The 18,183-nt window shown below is 41.6% G+C and overlaps 1 protein-coding gene across 2 annotated transcripts in view; it reads right to left on the bottom strand.

Annotated features, from left to right (window-relative positions):
• Window positions 1-11,171: 11,171 nt before the first annotated feature.
• Window positions 11,172-18,183, bottom strand: part of DNAI3 (dynein axonemal intermediate chain 3) — a 47,370-nt gene continuing 40,358 nt past the window's right edge. For both annotated transcript variants that reach the window (XM_020795024.3, XM_078392197.1), the window contains exons 20-23: window positions 17,821-18,025; window positions 15,429-15,520; window positions 14,785-14,907; window positions 11,172-12,950 (exon numbers count right to left, since the gene is read on the bottom strand). In XM_020795024.3, the coding sequence (XP_020650683.3) occupies window positions 12,801-12,950; window positions 14,785-14,907; window positions 15,429-15,520; window positions 17,821-18,025 (570 nt within the window). In that variant the 3' untranslated portion in view covers window positions 11,172-12,800. The remainder of the gene's footprint in view (window positions 12,951-14,784; window positions 14,908-15,428; window positions 15,521-17,820; window positions 18,026-18,183) is intronic.

Raw genomic sequence — 18,183 nt, 5'->3', positions numbered from 1 at the left:
AACAGAAAATGAATTTCTTCGTGTAAGTTGGGAACTTGCTTATCTTGAACACCTGTTCCTACAGAAACCACAGAATATCCTGTTATTCTCTATATGTCTGGAGCACCGAGCAACGGTTTGCAGCCCAGATGGCTGAGTTTGTGGTTAATATCGGCCAAACCATAGATATCCTGTGTATTTTGTTTCCTCTTGAAAAGTAACGGTTTGCTATCAAAATTAGAATAACCCAGGGTGGGGGAACCGCTCAAGAGTAATACTTAGAAAAACCAGCCCCTCTTGAACTCCTATAGGTAGAAGACTCTGTAGTCAAACCCCCTTACCTAATTGTCTGCCAATAGATTTTTTTGTAACCTTATTTCCTTGTGGTTAGAAGTAATAAAAGTTCTTTGCATTGTTTGATCGGGGTCCCTCGTGCCTGGGGGACCCGAATGGCCATTCGAAAATAAACAGCGCTTGTTCTCTCTTGAGTCTGTGTATGGTCAAATCTCATGCTTGCTGGTACAAAAGTGTTTTAACACTTCCAGATTTCTTTATGTCTGGCTCACAGAATGGTGGAGAATGCGGGCAGCACTTAAATTGGCTTAAGGAGGTGATTTCAAAAACCATTTTCTATCACCTCTCTGAGAATTGACTGAATGAGATTCTTAAGTTGTGGCTGATCAGGGGAGAGACAAGGGAGTTGCAGACCTCCTGCCGGCATCGTTCCTTTTTGAACGTGGAGGTCTCCTGCCGTGTCTGGTCTTCCAAACAGCCTGGCTCAGGATCTCCTTCCCAGACTCAACAGACATCCCACCTGCCTGAGGGACCATCGGATCTTCAAAGGTGGTGGTGGTTTTGGTGAGTATTCTGAGGCCTGAAAAGATCTTGTTTTGGCGGCTTGAATGTGAGACTGTGTGTTCCACAACTGTTCCCGGGGTGGCCCAGGGTTCCTCTGTCTTCGTATTGGGAAGGGCGACAGCTAGGCTACCCGCAGCGTGAGTGTGTGATTGTGGTGTGATAGTCGCATTTGGAATTCATTAGAGTAAGGACAATAGAGAAAGTCCAGCCAGGGAAATGAGTATTCTTCCCGCAGGGCCTCTAATGACGGTCAGATTCCCTTGGAAATAGCCTTGAAACATTGGGATGTGTTAGGTAAAGGGAGGAAAAAGAAGGAATTGGTATGGATGTGCCAAACAACGTGGCCATTAGACAGGTTCCAGGGCATGGCCAACCGGTTGCCAGAGGGAACCTTTGATGAGCTGATCATTAGTAACTATCTGGATTTTTTCAGATACGTAGGTCCCAAAAAGGGACTATGATGCATTTTACATGAAAATGATCTTAGATGTGGTTCAGCATGTAAAGGGGGCAGGCTCTCCTGAAGGGAGAGAAGGAGGTTCAGGTAATGGGGATGGAAAGGTACAGGTCCCAGATTTTGTAGGATTAGTTGCCAAAGAAGTAGTCCCCAAGTCAAAAGTTCTCCTAGCCAAACTAGGACCAAGTTTGCTGTCCTCGTATCCAGATGTAATACAGGAGAAAATGCCCCTGTACCCCAAGGAGCCTATTCGGATCAAGAACAGTGTCAGGACTTGACTGTGGTTCTCTTGAATTTCTTAGCTGAAAGGGACTATTGGGTCTCAAAGAAAAAGGCACAGATTGTGGAAAGAAAGGTCCTTTCTAGGATTAATGGGCTTTTGCTGCCTCTGGATCTGGGAGTATGGGACATACATCCAACCCCTGTAGAATATTGCAAGCAGCAGGAAAAGCCCGGGCTCCCACTCTGCCTATCCAGAAAGAAGTGACAGCTGGAGTAAGGAAGCTGAAAGCATGCCTTACAGAGCCCCCAGATCTCTGGCTTTCAGAAATTGGAGGATCCTATTGATTCTACATAGGAAAAACAGGGTGTGGTGCTTGGCATCTTAGTCCTCCTCAAATCAGAAGGGCCAGGAGTGGTGGGATATCTCAGCAAGCAGCTTGATGGCACAGCCAGGGGATGGTCAGCGTTCCTATGAATTGTAGCTGCTGTATTCATCCTGGTCACCAAGTACTATGGGAGGCAAGTTGGAAGTTGTGTCACACCATGCCATCTGAAATTTCCTAGAATCCCGTGGCCATGTATGGATCACCTCAGGGAGGCTGCTCAAAATCCAAGCTTTGCTGCTAGAAACAGGAAAGGTCTCCTTGAGTGGGGCAGAGAGGTGGAACCCAGCCACCTACCTACAAGCACATAGACTCTGTGAGAAAGCCATTGTCCGAACCCCAGAGGATTGTCTTGGAGCAGTGGATCTGCAGACCAAAGCACAGCCTGACCTCAGAGACGAGGAGTTAGATTTCAGTGACTATGTCTGGTTCTCTGATGGCAACAGCTTTGTGGAAGATGGGATAAGGAAGACAGGTTGGGCGGTGGTTGACAAAAGGGGGGAGGTGGTGCTGTCAGGAGTTCTCCCAGCACAAGCAGCGGAGCTATGTCAGGGCCCTAGAGGCTGACAAAGGAAGAGCTCTGACCCCCTATACAGACAGCAAATACCTCTGGAGTATTTTGCATACCTATGGTCAGCTGTGGAAGGAGAGAGAGGTCTCCTCACTGCTGCAGGAACCCCAGTCAAACACGGCAACCTCATGCAATGTCTCCTAGATGCTGTTTGTTATCCTGGTCATTTAGTTGATACACACTGTAAAGAACACCAGAATAGGGACTCTACCATAGCACTTGGAACCGTGCTGCTGATGCAGAAGCAAGGCAAGCAGCAGCTGGAGACGAAGTAGAATCCCTGGTCCTGTTTGTAGCCCTGGACCTCCCAGAATTCCCTTCGTATAGCGAGGAAGAGCAACAGTGGACACAGGAGGGACACCTGATCGACCAAGATCAGTGGTGGGCAGACAGCAATGCCTGTTTGCTGGTCCCCAAAGCGATCATCCCCTCCTTGGTCAGGAAACAGCATGAACAACAGCACTTAGGGGAGGACAACTTGATAGTACAATAGAAAAAGTATTTTCTCACCCAGGCACCAGTATGGCCCGTCTTAAAAGGAACTGTAACATCATGTTCGAAATGCCAGAGAAATAATGCAGCACATGGGTCACATCATCTGTCACCCAGAAAATGGACACAACCCTTGGAAATTCAGTAAAAGATTCATACATCGTATTGACCACAAACTTCAGAAATGGCTGAATGAATGAATGGGCAGCTTAGGACAGCAATGGAAAAAAAAAATTAGTCAGGATAGCAACATTAAGTGGCCACAGGCCCTTCCTATGGCCCTTACTAGTGTCAGGACCTGTCCCCAGGGAAAGCTTAAGTTGTCTCCTTTTGAGAGAGTCTAGGGGAGAGGCTGGCCCCTCACAGATTTGGAACAAACTGTAGATGCAAATGTGATAAGTGATGCAGTGATCCAAAATTGTGTGCAGTTTCTCTCGCGTTTTTTGTCTTCTCTTCACTCAGCAGGGCTGACACTTTAATGTGGGTGGGCCCATGCATGAGATCCAGCCAGGGGACTACGTAGTGGTCAAGGTCTGGAACCACGCCTGTTGGAGCCCAAATGGTCGGAGCCAGTGGTAGTCCTACTCACTTCTGACACAGCACTGAAGGTGGAGGGATTAAGGTCATGGATCCATCACACCCAAGTCAAGAAGGTGACAACTCCGGACACCTGGAACGTCCGTAGAGTTCCGGAACAAGGACAGAGACCCAGAGGAAGGACTAAAGCTTCTGTTCAGTAAAGACTCTTGACTTTTGGGAGGTGGATTATGCATTGTCATTGTATTAGGTGTTCTTGTTGCTCTGTTTTTCTTCTGTTGTTGGGTACAGCAATTCAAATGGTGTTGGGAACAGGAGATCCCTGATTTTAAGTGAGCCAGTCCCATCTGTAGGAACTTTTCGGTTGCCAGAGCCTCGATTGCCAGCTGACCCTAAACCCATAAGGTCTGTTTCTATAGTCATTGTGTTCCTGATACGCTCCAGGTGCCACCACCTGATTCAAGGTGGTGTGTAAGTTTACGATAGTCCTGATCTGGACATAGTAAGGGGGTACAGGTAGCTTGCATGGATACAAGTTGGATCTATATTGGATGCCAAATTGCCCCAATCCTTTGGTGGGGTGAGAATAATCGTATTGTGGATGCATGATTGTTTCCCTTGCTACTGAGTACATGGATCTGGGTGTTGGGCTTGTACCTTTAAATCATCCAAAACCAAGGATGAGGGCTATGAGAGCGTGGATGATGGTCTTTCTCCTGGTGCTAATAGTGAGCCAGTCTCAAGGGATACCACTCAACCCAGGCTGCTCATGCAGGAGGTTCATGATAACACGTTAAAAGACCCTTCTCAAGGCATTCAGGTTTGACAAGATTAAGCAGATTGAGTGGACAGCACCTACAAAAGGCTGCCCACGACATGAAATTGTCCTAACCGCCAAGCAGCCGGCTGTGCAAATATGTCTAGACCCAGACCGGCCGATGGGAAAGAGGGTTATGGAACTGATGGGTCCCATGATGAAAAAGTTGAAGTCCCGGTCACCTCCTAGAGTATCCCTGAGTGGAGCTGAGATCCTGAGGGCAGCAGCGACAGAAAAAGGAGTACTGTAGTAAGGTCGGGCCTTGATACTACCAACACCACCCAAATGGTGAAGGTGGAAGGCACTGCTACCCCAAAGCATCTCTCAGGCCCGGAATGGGGACTCTTAGAGGGGGACGATAACCTTTGGCTATGAGTGGCTGCCTTAGTGGAGGATCAGCAGGACTTCTGCCTGGAAAGCGGAATCGATACAGGTCACATGTTAACCAGCTGTCTGGTCCCAGTGTGTGTGTCCCCAGATACCCTGAACGCCACTGGAATCAAGTAGCCAAAATTGGGGCACCGATCAGGACAAAAAGACTAAGTATATAGTTGTTCTAAGACATATGAGTGTAGGGGGAGGACAGCCCTGTGTCAATACTACATCATGCCAGAGAGACAAACATCACCATTGCATCGCTCTAGGCCCAATTGATGCAGGGGAACACATGAATTGCAGCTCTATTATAAAAGTAAAATCTGTTAAATATCATAGGCTTCTCCCGAGAGGTTGGTTCTTTACCTGTGGAGACAGATCCTATACATACATTCCTGGAAATGCAACTGGGGTTTGTTGCCTCAGTTGTTTAACTGCAGTTATGCCCCCCCCCCCAAAAGCTCACTAACTCAAACAGACAAGCCTAGGAGAAAAACGCGCTCAGTAACTAGGCTGGAACCAGACTGTGATGATAAGGTTCATCTGCCCAGTCCAAAGGAGTATCTTAGTCTGTCTATCTCGTTGGTTGGGTTACCTGGCCTGGTGGTCTGGAATTCCAAGTCCATCAACCGACTAGCCTGTAATCTGGTCAAAACTATAAATCATACTTCGGCTGCCTTGTTAGATGTCTTAGATGAACTTAATAGTTTAAGAGACACGATTTTGGAGAACGGAGCGGCCACTGACTTCCTCCTATTGAGACTTCATGTAGGATGTGAGGAAATTCAGGGATTTTGCTGCTTTAACGTAACAGATAATTCCAAAGCAATCTCCTGCCACATTGACAAATTGCATGAATTGGCTATTCATGTTACCCAGGACAAAGGTCTAGACTGGAGTTGGCTGACCAGCTGGATCCCTAACCTAGGGTGGTTGCGGACAGTATTGGTGGGAGTCACATTCCTGATCATTTGTGTGTTAGCTTCTTGCTACTGTACCTCTATTCAGGAACTGCATTCCCAACAAAGTTTATAAGCCAACTGATAGATTGCTCCATGAATCTATTGAACTTGTTCTCCAACAACCTAAGGGGTCTAGTGAAGCGTCCTAAAGGGGGGAAGCTGTGAGCTGATAATATTGATTATAGAACGCTTCACAAAGACCCCAGACACCAATTCTTCTAAAAATTAACAGAAAATGAATTTCTTCGTGTAAGTTGGGAACTTGCTTATCTTGAACACCTGTTCCTACAGAAACCACAGAATATCCTGTTATTCTCTATATGTCTGGAGCACCGAGCAACGGTTTGCAGCCCAGATGGCTGAGTTTGTGGTTAATATCGGCCAAACCATAGATATCCTGTGTATTTTGTTTCCTCTTGAAAAGTAACGGTTTGCTATCAAAATTAGAATAACCCAGGGTGGGGGAACCGCTCAAGAGTAATACTTAGAAAAACCAGCCCCTCTTGAACTCCTATAGGTAGAAGACTCTGTAGTCAAACCCCCTTACCTAATTGTCTGCCAATAGATTTTTTTGTAACCTTATTTCCTTGTGGTTAGAAGTAATAAAAGTTCTTTGCATTGTTTGATCGGGGTCCCTCGTGCCTGGGGGACCCGAATGGCCATTCGAAAATAAACAGCGCTTGTTCTCTCTTGAGTCTGTGTATGGTCAAATCTCATGCTTGCTGGTACAAAAGTGTTTTAACACTTCCAGATTTCTTTATGTCTGGCTCACAGCAGTGAGATGACAGAAATATGCTACAGAAAGTTCAAACAGCCACGATTATTTTGTTGACAGTAGCCATTGCAAAAACAGTTGCAAATCTAATTTTGTGAATTTGTTTCAGATTTCCTATATGCTGCCTCACTATTTTAAAGAGTTCTTTTAAAATCTTCCAAGAGATAGAGGAAGCGGTCAATTTACTGATACTTGCTTATTAAGCCACTTTATGATATGGGAAGCAGCTAGACCAAGTAGGTTTGCTTGAGCTCTGATATGCCATTTGGATGTGGATTGCATCAAATGGCACATCCCAAGCAATGTTATTTAGTTTCAACCAGCCCACTCCAAAAGAGCCAGTGTAGATGAGCCCTTAGACTCTTCGTATAGTTCTCTTCTTCATTTAACTTCCATTTAATTACAACCATATCATTGCTCAAAAAGTGCTCTATTTGAAGCTCTAGAATATCTCCCAAAAGATGGCCACTCTTAAACGCCTGCTTTGCTTAAGGAAGCAACATAACCCCCAGACGTGCAGGCACTGCCAGAACTTTGCTGCTCAGAGCAGAAAAAATTGAGAGGCAAGACTCTTCATCTTGTGGGAAAGAGCAGTCTTCTCATCCACTCAGGAACAGCATCCGTTCCAATCTGTCCCCATTTTAAAATATTCTCAGCTGTTTCCCACCATGGTCTGCACTGTCAAACTCTCTCCTGTAGTACCATCAATGTTGGTACCAACTACTGGGGAAGGGAGGAGCCATGAGCAGCGAAAACAGGGGAATTCCAGAGCTCTGGATTCCCCCGGGTTTACTCCGAATCAGAGGACCCCCCCCCCAGAGAAGAGGGGGGCAAGTTCCCACAGGAGAGTGGGGCTTGTTTGCAAGTGGGGGCTTTGGAACCACCGAATCGCAGATGGCAGTCTGTTTTTTAGAAGAGTTCCTTTCGTACATGCAATCTCTGTCTCGTGAAGTCACCATGATGGAGGGGGAGATATCGAGATTTATTATCTGACTGCAGAACAGAGATTAATGATCTGCTGCTAAGCTACAGCAAGTAAAAGATCAAATCTGCTATTTGGTAACCTGATGAGAAGGAGATCTCAAGCGGCATAACTTTGTGGAGGCCTGTAATATTGGAGTTTTCTTTACTACGCCATAGCTCGGAAACGAAACCAACTTGCTCTTTTTCTTTCTTAACCCTTCCTCCCAGAGAAACTGGCTTCTCATAAATTTATAAAGTCAAGACTTAAGAACTCTAAATAACTCTACATAATTTAACCTAAGTGACTCTGTATCTGGCTACAAGGCGGTTATCACCCCCTCAGAAGACTTTAAGTGTGGACTAGCTAATAAATCATCTAGGGAATCTGAGTAATTAACCTACTGACTGCTACGGCCATGGAAGGAGGGGGAGAATCATCATCGGAACTCACGATGGATTATTTTAAGGGACTCCTTCAAGAATGTCAACTTAACATAATTAATCATTTTAAGATGCAAATTGACGAGATCAGAATGGACTTGGAAATGACTTTTTCTGCTCTGCAAGAAAAGATCGACAGCAAGGATAAACAACTAATCCAGATCCTTAATGAACAGCCTTTAATGTCGGAGAGAGAAATCACCTTACAGCAGGACAGAACCATCATGGAACAGCTGCCGTCAGAGAAACCAGAGTCAAAGAGAGAGAAGAAAAACATTCCTTTTTTTTCAAAAGATGGCTAAAAAAGACGAAAGGGGGGGGGGCGGGGAAGGGAGAATGTATATCAAGACTGTTCCGAAAGGAAAGAATATAAAGGGGGGGGGGGAATGGGCAAAGCTTAGGGCAGAAATTCACGACCAGGGATCATACACTATGTTGCTTCAAAAAACAAAACCACTGATTATATTGGGGTAAAATTAGTCAACCGCGTTGAAAATGTTTTAAAGAAATATTATAGATGGCATTTCAAAACTGGAAAACACTGTTTGTGAGACACATAATGTTGAGACATTAAATATGTGTGATTATAGCAGTGACAATGTTGACAAGATTAAAGAGGCCAATCCCCGTTTGATGACACTGGAGTTGATAAATAAAATTAGAAAGGAGGAAGTTACTTGCTGAACAAATAATAGAAATCAATTGATTTAAGATATATAAGCAAATTCGGCCAGACATGCAATTTAAGGCTAGACGATGATGAATAATAATATTGGATGTTTTGTTCCAAGGCACGTAAATGGAAATATTAAATATGTGTGAACTATAAGAGTGTTTATGCTCACAAGATTAAATACACAGTCTTCTGTATATAAGAATGGAGATCATCGAGGAATGAATAGGCCTGTGTGGATATTATGGTAGATAAGTGCTTTTTAAGAGGAATTGAGAAATGTATATGATGAGAGTTAGATGGATGGAAATGCAGATGAGGGAATTTACAATATCTTTTTTATAAATTTAGGATGTTTAGATACCTAATTAGATACACAAAATAGGGATGTGGAATATAGCATGTGCAGATGCACATGGATATATTATTCCTGTAGTCAGAAGTTATATAATAGATAAGCTCGTATGGGAAATACCTCCCTGCTGTATGTTCTGTTAGTCTTATATGTTTTGTTAGTTTTATATGTTATTTTGTAGGTATTTCTGTCTTTTTTTGTTTTTTGTTTGTTTTTGTCTTTGTAGGTATGTATGTTATAAAAAATAATAAAATGTTTTAAAAAAAGTTGTACCAACTACTCAGACTTCACCATCCTTGGTACCAGGATCTCCAGTATCAGAGGCAGCTACCACTAAAAACATTCCAAGCTCTGCTCCATCGCCATCAAAGAAAAGAGGTGCACTCTCACAAACCAGGGGGGACCCAGAAAGGGACAAGAGACAAACAGCACAAAGCTCCAGAGGTGTTTCTTGTACTGAGCTCATTACTGAAGTTTAGGGAATGCTCTTCCCTTAGAGGCTCGACTAGCATCAACTCTAACTTTGTTTTTGCTCTAAATTAAAATAGAGTTACTTACCAAGGCCTTTGGGGCTTAAGGATCATGGCTTTAATAGGTCATGGAGGCTGTTTTTACTGTGGTTGGTTTTCACAGATGTGGTTTTAATGTTTGAAATGCTTTTAGGGTATTGAATTGCTTTATTATTTATTTATTGTACTGTGCCTTAAATAAATGATTGATTGAATGAATGAATTAATGATTAACAACGTGAAAGAAGAAGAAAGTTTATTGGCTGAAGAACCTGGAATACTGGTTTGGATCCTACACAACATCATTGTTTAGGGCTGCCATTGCTAAAATTAGACTAGCCAAGATGATGCTTAACATCTCGTAGAGGGTAAATGGAACATCATACACATTTATTGATCTCACCTCCTTCTCCCATCACTTTATATTCTGCCAGAAGGTCTCTGTTTGCTAAGCTGGGCTGAATGTTTGAGCACATTCATTGGCAATTCATTTTTATACATATTCATAAGAAATCCAGTGTTTTATGAGCTAGCTTTTTTTTTCTTTTAGAAGCAGAAAAAAATGGTATCTAAAAATAGCTGGAAACTTCCCAAACCAGAGGCTTTGGATTTTTACAGCATAAATCTCTAATCTGATAATCTTGGGACACATCTGGTAGTTCAATTGCCAGGCACAAACCTCCAGCATTAGAGGGATCAGCCTAGTACACAGGCACAAGGACAATCGTTAAAGAACATTGTTCTTTCCAAAGGCAGTTTTTTAAAAAAAAGCAATCTGGACTGTGGCTTAATACATCAAGTTCACTACAAGATACTTTGAAGTGTGTATAGAAAGGGAGGAGGCCCACATTTTTCTGCATTTTTGTCTCCTTCATAGTGAATATAGGAGAGTGGTAAACACTGCTGTTTAGCGCTGTATCTCCATCTTTTAAAATCATTCTGGTCACCCTAATGTGTTTTCCAGAATCGTGCATTAAATATTGGATGTATCGTGTGTCATCTTTTGTCTGTATTCTGGACCAAGTGTGTTGACATGCATGTGCTTGTACACCCATGAAGCAAAAGCTCAGGGTCTTTTTTTTGCACTCAGGAGAGGAGGAGAAAGGTAGGGCTCCATAGCCTTTGTCAGTGTGTGTCTTTTTCAGTCCTTGCAAGTGATCTTTAAAACCTTCCAGCTCATTTTCTGTCATTCCTGTGCTACAATCCTATCCCAAGTTTATTGGTTTTCTACGATGACTGTAGAAAACAAAACTACAAATAATTGTTTTCTTTGATCCAAGCAGGACAGAATTGTTGGGTCTTGTTGCCTGACCCCAAGAAAAACAGCAGCTACTTTCATCAGCTTTCCACCTTTGTTTTTTGTTTGCTTACAATATTTAAAATGTTTGCTGCGCTCTCAGGTTTTCCACACTTCTGTGCTTTGTGGCCTGAGAGATGGGAGAGACAGAAGCAAAATTATGACTGATTCAGGCACCTTTGCCTATAGGTAACCATTCTGTCTCTCCATATTCTGTCCTAACAGTAGCTCCTTGTCCAAAATATCAGTTGCACATCAGGACAATCAAGTGGTGAAGTGCATCTATTTCCTTCAGAACAATCATAGCTTTTCATTATTCACACAGATAAAGGCTTTGCGGTCATCTATAAAATCTTGACTGATCTTTTTCTGAAATTCTGTGGTGTGCGCCAGTGGCTAGAGGATATTTGCAATATGATCTCAAGTGCCTCTTCCAATAGTACCAAAATATAATTTAAATACTCCTGAAGAACTGAAGCCAAATATATTAGCAGAGAACCATCACAGTTAAAAGAACAGCTTTATTGATGAAATTGATGAAATGCTTATGCTTATAAATATTAATAACAGATGAGAAGCAAAAATGAAAGGTTGTAGTAACAGGATCAAATGCATCTGTTCAATGACTGATATACAGGGAAAAGACAATTGTTATAATAATCATTGCAGATAAAGTAAGTAGAACAATTAAAAAGGAAAAACAGAAGAGTTCTTCCATAAGATCAGAGACATCAAAGGGAAATTTAAACCTAGATTAGGAAATCTTAAAGATCAATAGGCATCTCATCAGAATAAAAGTGTATTAAATAATGAAAACAATGTATGAAAGACCTGTACATAAGACATGCAAAGGTAACACATTCCTTGAAAAAAGAATACTGTAATTAAGAACCAACAATTTTAGAAAGTTCTTTAAAAGCTGTTTTCAAAGCATTTGGATGAAGTAAATCACCAGGAATAGATGGGATAGATTCATTTCAGACTACTGAAGCCAAATCTATCAAAATCCTAAAATGAATATGTCAATAAATATGGAAAACAAAAGAACAGCCCACAGACTGGACACGTTCAATATACATGCCAGTCCTGAAGAAAGAGATGCTAAAGAGTGCAGCCACTACAGAATCATTACATAATCTCCCACACAAGCAAAATGACTCTCCAGATTCTACAACGAAGAATGTTACCATGTATGGAGTGACAAATGACAAATGTTCGTGTAGGATTCAGAAAAGGAACAGGCATAACTCACATTAGAAGCTAAAATGGCTAAACTGAGGCTACAGTACTTTGGACATACCATGAAAGAGAATACTTATTAGAAAAAAACAATAATAATATGAAATATGGAAAGCAGCAAGAAAAGAGGAAGGCAAAATATGAGATGGATTGATTCCATAAAGGAAGCATGACTTTTACTTTGCAAGATGTGAACAGAGCTGAGAAGGGCTGTTAATGACAGCACCTCTGGGTGGTCAATACAATTCTAGCAGAAGTAGTTAAGCAGGTTGTGTGATCTGGTTTGTGCTCAGTGGGTTTTTAAGTTCTAGTTCATTGCAGAGACTGTATTCAAAAAATACCAGGAAGCCTAGCTCAGCATCCAGGCCATGACAAAGCCTGAGGTGCACATCTGGATGAAAGCTAATGCCCACGTTAAGTTCCAGATGGCTTTAATGATGAGAGAGAGCGAGAGATGTAGATTTATTTGTTTTATAGGGCATGTAATAGTACCCAATCTTCAAATTATCAACAAATAAATAGATAATTTAAGTATCTGTGGGATAAGCCCCTGAAATACAAATTATTGCCATCAATTGCCTTCACTGTGAATATGTAACTGAACAGGATGTGCAAATGTTGCTTCACTGTATAGTTATTACACATACTGCAGGGACAAAAAAGAACAATACAAAACAGCCTTATTTTTTCTTTAATAGTTTTTGGAACTTCCTAATTCCAAAGAGAGAATCAGATAATAAAACTGAACAGCTGTATGTCTTTTTGGCAGTGGGGACTGCTGCACTGTGACCTTCAAAAACAGTTTCATCTCATAAGCCTTTGGATCAGGACCATCCTATATTTCTCATAGCAATTTAGTCTGCACCGAACAGTTGAACAATGGGTGCTCACAAAGCTAGGCAGTTCTTGAGGGACTACCTTTATCTCCTCCCTTCAGTACTCCAAGTCGAACTAGAACAGCCTTCTCTAGGTCCAAATATTCCACATAATCCTGATTGGTCTTTTCTTCCATTAATTCTCTTGATCGCTGACCGCCAACTACTTTCTGCAAGGAAGGGTGAAAATAATCAAAAATACTCTCCTGAGTCACAGAAAAAAAGCTGATTCTCAAAGTCTTGGAGGACGATGGCTCAGATCTTCTTGTGTAGCTATGCAAATGACATAACTTTGGAGAAGAGTTTCTCCAAGTTCTGAGAGTACCGTAACTACATCAGATATGAGGCAACACCCTAAATGGCTGCCAAGAGCTCTAGACCGCTACTATTTTTAATTGTTTAATAAGAAAGGCACGAACACAAATACTTTTCTGAGGTTTTCGTATTTCTCACACTTTCCATTCACAGCTTTTAGATGAATCCAAGCCTATCCTGACACAATCTTTTATGCAGGGACCACAAATCAAGACTTGAAGATACTCTATGAAATTGGTTTGCAAAACACAGATTCTGCTAACTATAGCTTGCAGTTATCTCTGGCTGTATAGGTCATTGATAAACCACTGTTCTGACTTACAAGGCTGCTGCACACTGGAGACACACAAGAATTCATGAAGAGGACTCCTGAACAGATGCCAATCAAATGCTGGCAAAAACTGCCTTATATGTTGTAAGTCTAGAAGCTCAAACCATGTTATGACTTTTTAACAGTGGTTAGAACAAACCTTGGTTATCTCCATTTTCCCCTCTGAACCGACTGCTATAAATTTCAGAATGTGAAATGGCTAGCAGTAGGTTCAGGGGTTAAAATGGGGGAGACCTGCTCTTCCTTAAACTACAGACATGGATAAATCTGGCTTCTTCAGATGTAGAGACTGGAGAGTTACTAGAAAAGAGTTAGGAGTTTAATGAACTTCCAGGAAGTAGCTTGTTTTAGCCTGCTGTGTCAGGACTAGGAATTTTTATTTTATCTGGCATAAACGTCCGAGGACTGCAGCCTAATTCTTGACATTCTTCTTCAGCACAAAAGCTGATGTCAAATACAAGCTCCACATCTTGAAAGTGGCACAAAACTTGTTGTCACCATGATTCAACTAATGAGGCCAATGTCTCTCTTAGTAAATATCTCGTGAATAGTTACTGTTAACCCTTTTTATTAAGTTTTCCACCTCAACATATCCCAGCTCTAATCCCAGTCTACATGCTATGCTTAATACCCTGCTCATACTGAGGCTGGGGTCCCCAGTATGAAAACCATGGGCATCCATGTGCCTGACAGACTTCTCTTCGGGACCACTAGTCTATCTGCACCTCATATTTTAGTATTTTAAAAGTTAGATTTTTTTAAAAATCCAAGCCGAGTGTTTCGTTTCGTTTAGTCGTGTCCTACTCTTTGTGACCCCATGGAACATGCAGGAAATATTTTGTGCATCTGAAGAATTGAGTTTTAGTCCATGAAAACATATGCCATGATGTATCTGCTTTTGGTAGATGCATTTAGATCCTTTGTTGTGTTTTCCTTTTGGGCCAAATGAACCAGCTACATGTATTTCCATGACTATTTTCTTCAGCACAAATCAGAATGGCAAACAAAACTGGAAACTTTCCAGAATGTCACCAGTAAGAAAAAGGAAGACATTTCATGTTGTAAATGGCAATAAGACAATAACAGTAGCAGAAGCATAATATACTGTATTAGGTTCCATGAAAATATTCTTTATTGCAGCACAATAGGTGTGTTGAGAAAATATACAATTAGTTCACTGTGGCCACAATCCTACACACAAGTGCTTGGGAGTATGTCCCATAGAGTTTAATCAGATGTGCCATGAAGTGAACTTCTGTAAACTTCAAAGACTAGAGAGTTAAAGAAATAGTTGACCAGTGGCCACATGTTCAATATCCTAAGAGTTCTACTTTTCATTTCTCTCAAGATGATCTTACCGTTTTCTTAATCAGATTTTCCTTCTCCAGCTCTGCTCTCTCTTGATCTCTGAATTCTCGACGCTGCTCAACGTACTCCAGATGTCTGACTTCTCGCTCAAAGTAATGGAGAACACTGGAATGCTGATGTTCCCAGTGTGTCTTTAGTTAGGACAGGCATCAGGGTAGACTGGACTAAAATCAACTTTATTTAAATCTCTACTCAGAAAGATTCAACATAAACATGGGAATTTTCCCCTCAACACCACAAAATGCACTCCTCTTTAATCTAAGCATTTATTTTTCTCATGAATTTTTCATGATCTCCTGGGTTCAAATTGGCTTCCCCTTCAATAATCCTTTATTCATTGACACCTTTCAAGTCTGAAAGTTTGTACGTTCAGGCAGAGAGGTAAAGGTTAGATTTGCCATTCTAGAGGAATAAAAATCGATAAAGGAAACCACTAAAACCTATCCTGGAGGTTTTAATAGAGTTTCCAGGAATTTCCAACACGGCATCCCATCTTATCCACCACCAGTCATCAGGGTCCCACAAGACAAGCAACCCAGCTACAATCTGCAATTCACCAGAGGAGTCATGCAAAACCTTTCACACCTCCCCGCTCTGCCCTGGTCCCGCAAATAAAGTAAGAAGGGTTACGAACCTCATTGCTGGAAGGGTGGCTTAAAGTCCATGAAATTTCTAAAATATGCAGAGTGCCAAAGTCATCCGATATGGCTAAGAAGTGTTGCTTTGCTGTAAGAAAAGGAAGGAGACCTAATGTAAGGGGACATATAACAACAACGGGGCTGGGGTACATTTGTGCTCAGCAGGTAGTAAATGGCCCACAAGTCTTCACGCTGGGACTCAATATTTACACCTTCTTCCTAACCTTGTGGTCCTCAATCCTGCCAGATTCAGAAATCATGTGGGCCTATGGACTAACAAGTAATTGTACTGTCTCAGCTGCTGCTTTCCTACTCATCACCATGGCATTGCTCATAACTAGAGCCTACTAAAGAGCAAACCCAATTGTAGTTAATTCTGATTTCCAAAGGAAGGGCTATTTTAGCCTGTTGCAGCAAAAGCAATAAAGAGTCCTGGGTTATCTTAAGAATGAATTAAGTTATTATGGCACAATATTTCATGGACCATACCCTTGTTCCGCAAATGTCTCAAGTATTGCCCACCTGGAAGCAATGCCCCTTCTGCATTGTACAAGAGGCAAACAGCTCAGTTTTTACAGAAAATAGAAAATAGGCATAAATGGCCCTATTCAAACCCTCAAAAACCAAAGGGGAATCTCTTCAGGTTCCAAAATCATGCTGTCATAGGCTGTAAATAAACCATTTTGGGCAAGAAAACATTTGAGGAATATTACAGTTCCTCAGGGTATTCTAGTCTACCAACAGAGGTTTGTGTCAGGAGGAAAGTTTGCCATCCCATGACATGCTTAGCTAGTGCCAGGATTATGTGTGCTAAATTATCAGTAACTGGTTTGTGAATGGTTGCAGTTCATAATTGTCACTAGTCAGAATCTTATTCTGGACCTACAAGTGTGCAAAGGAAATTGCATCTGTCTTGGGAGAAAACTGCTGACAAATTAATTAATGAGATTACATTCCTGAATATGTGCCCAGGAATGCAATAGGCACCTTGTTAATAAAGTGCAATTTGCCAGCAAGATTTGTAACATTTCCCTTAGGTAAAGGTTCCCCTTGACAATTTGTCCAGTCGTGTCCAACTCTAGGGTTCAGTGCTCATCCCCGTTTCCAAGCCATAGTGCCAGCATTTGTTCATAGACAGTTTCTGTAGTCACATGGCCAGTGCAACTAGACATGGAACACCGTTACCCTCCCACCATGATGTTATCTATTTATCTACTCGCATTTGCATGTTTTCGAACTGCTAGGTTGGCAGGAGCAGGAAAGTGACAGGAGCTCACTCCGTTGCGTGGATTTGATCTTATGACTGCTGGTCTTCCGACCTTGCAGTACAGAGGCTTCTGTGGTTTAACCCGTAGCGCCACCATGTCCCTTTCCCGTTTAGTCGTTTAGTCGTGTCCAACTCTTCGTGACCCTTTCCCTTACACAAGCTTAAATTGACAATAGGGTTCTAGCCAATATTACTTCTCAGCTTTTATTTTCCCTTTAAACTATGTACATAATCTCCTAACACCACTGTGCATACTGTATACCTGAAGTCCCAGACAGCCGTAAAAATTAACATCTAATCAGATAAAGTTGATTTATTGATTTATTGATTGATTTATATCCCAGCCATTTAGACCATGTCTACTCCATGTCACTCTGTGACTATGGAGCAAACTACTCTGGAACTGAGACCCAGAGCTTTTTTTTAAAATGAAAACACAGAATAAAACAAAAATCACACTCAGGAAGGAAAGAGGTGGCTAAAATCCTGGTGCAGATCCTTTTGCCATATAAGACTCAGAACATAATCAGTCTTATAGGGCTTAAGGTTGCACAACACGATTTGGATTTGTGGAGAGGAATTGGATGCTTAACCTTATCTCTGTTGCTTCTGTGCTGCTAATTCCTCTCTGAAATACCTTCCCCCTTCCTTTCATAGAATACTCTGAAGAGAGTATTTACTATTTATTTATTTATTTATTTGATTTATATCCCGCCCATCCAGTCTGGTTGACCACTCTGGGTGGCTTCCAAAAAGGTACATACAATAAAACATACAGCCAAACACATACAATAATAAAACGAATATTGAATGAAGGAAAGAAAAAAAAAGAATTAGATATTGACAGGAGGGAAGGCCTGAATGAATAACCATGTTTTTAGTTGGGTCTTAAATCCTCAAATTCTTACTGAATTGGCTAACAAAAGAGTGACTGTAGTTTAATTTTAAAAGTTGTCAGGACCCTGTTGTGCTCACAGGTGTTTTAACAAATCTTTAAATCTATTTTCCAATGTTCATACTCCCTATTAGCTGTTAAAGTCAGGCAGCTAAGTGCAGATAAGGTTAAACTGTTAAAAAGGTTAAACTAAAGCAGAGAAATGAAATGGAGTAACCTGACATACAAGAATAAATCCAGGGCTTGATGCAAGTAATCAGTGAAATACAGACATTTTGAGTCTGAGATGCTTCATGAGTCTTCTCCAAGAGGTCCCAAATGTCAATATTTCCATCTTCTCTCCCGATGAAAAAAACACCTGGTCTTGATAAAGACCAGTGACCAACCGTGTATCTCTTTGCTGCACAGCTTGACTCCAGGAGTGGCCCACTCTGAATTGAAAACACAACAGTCAAGTTGATGAATGAACACATATCATTTTGTAGTAAATACTCTCTTCTGAGAATTAATTGTTAATGCTGCACTTTCTTCACCAACCTGTTTTCCTGGTTTCTGAGAACTTTGCTTATGTCCTCATCTGGTTAAAATG

Source organism: Pogona vitticeps, chromosome 4 (assembly GCF_051106095.1).
Source record: "Pogona vitticeps strain Pit_001003342236 chromosome 4, PviZW2.1, whole genome shotgun sequence".
Lineage (NCBI taxonomy): Eukaryota > Metazoa > Chordata > Lepidosauria > Squamata > Agamidae > Pogona > Pogona vitticeps.
The sequence above is the reverse complement of the archived record's forward strand: the minus strand, read 5'-3'. Positions and strand labels throughout refer to the sequence as shown.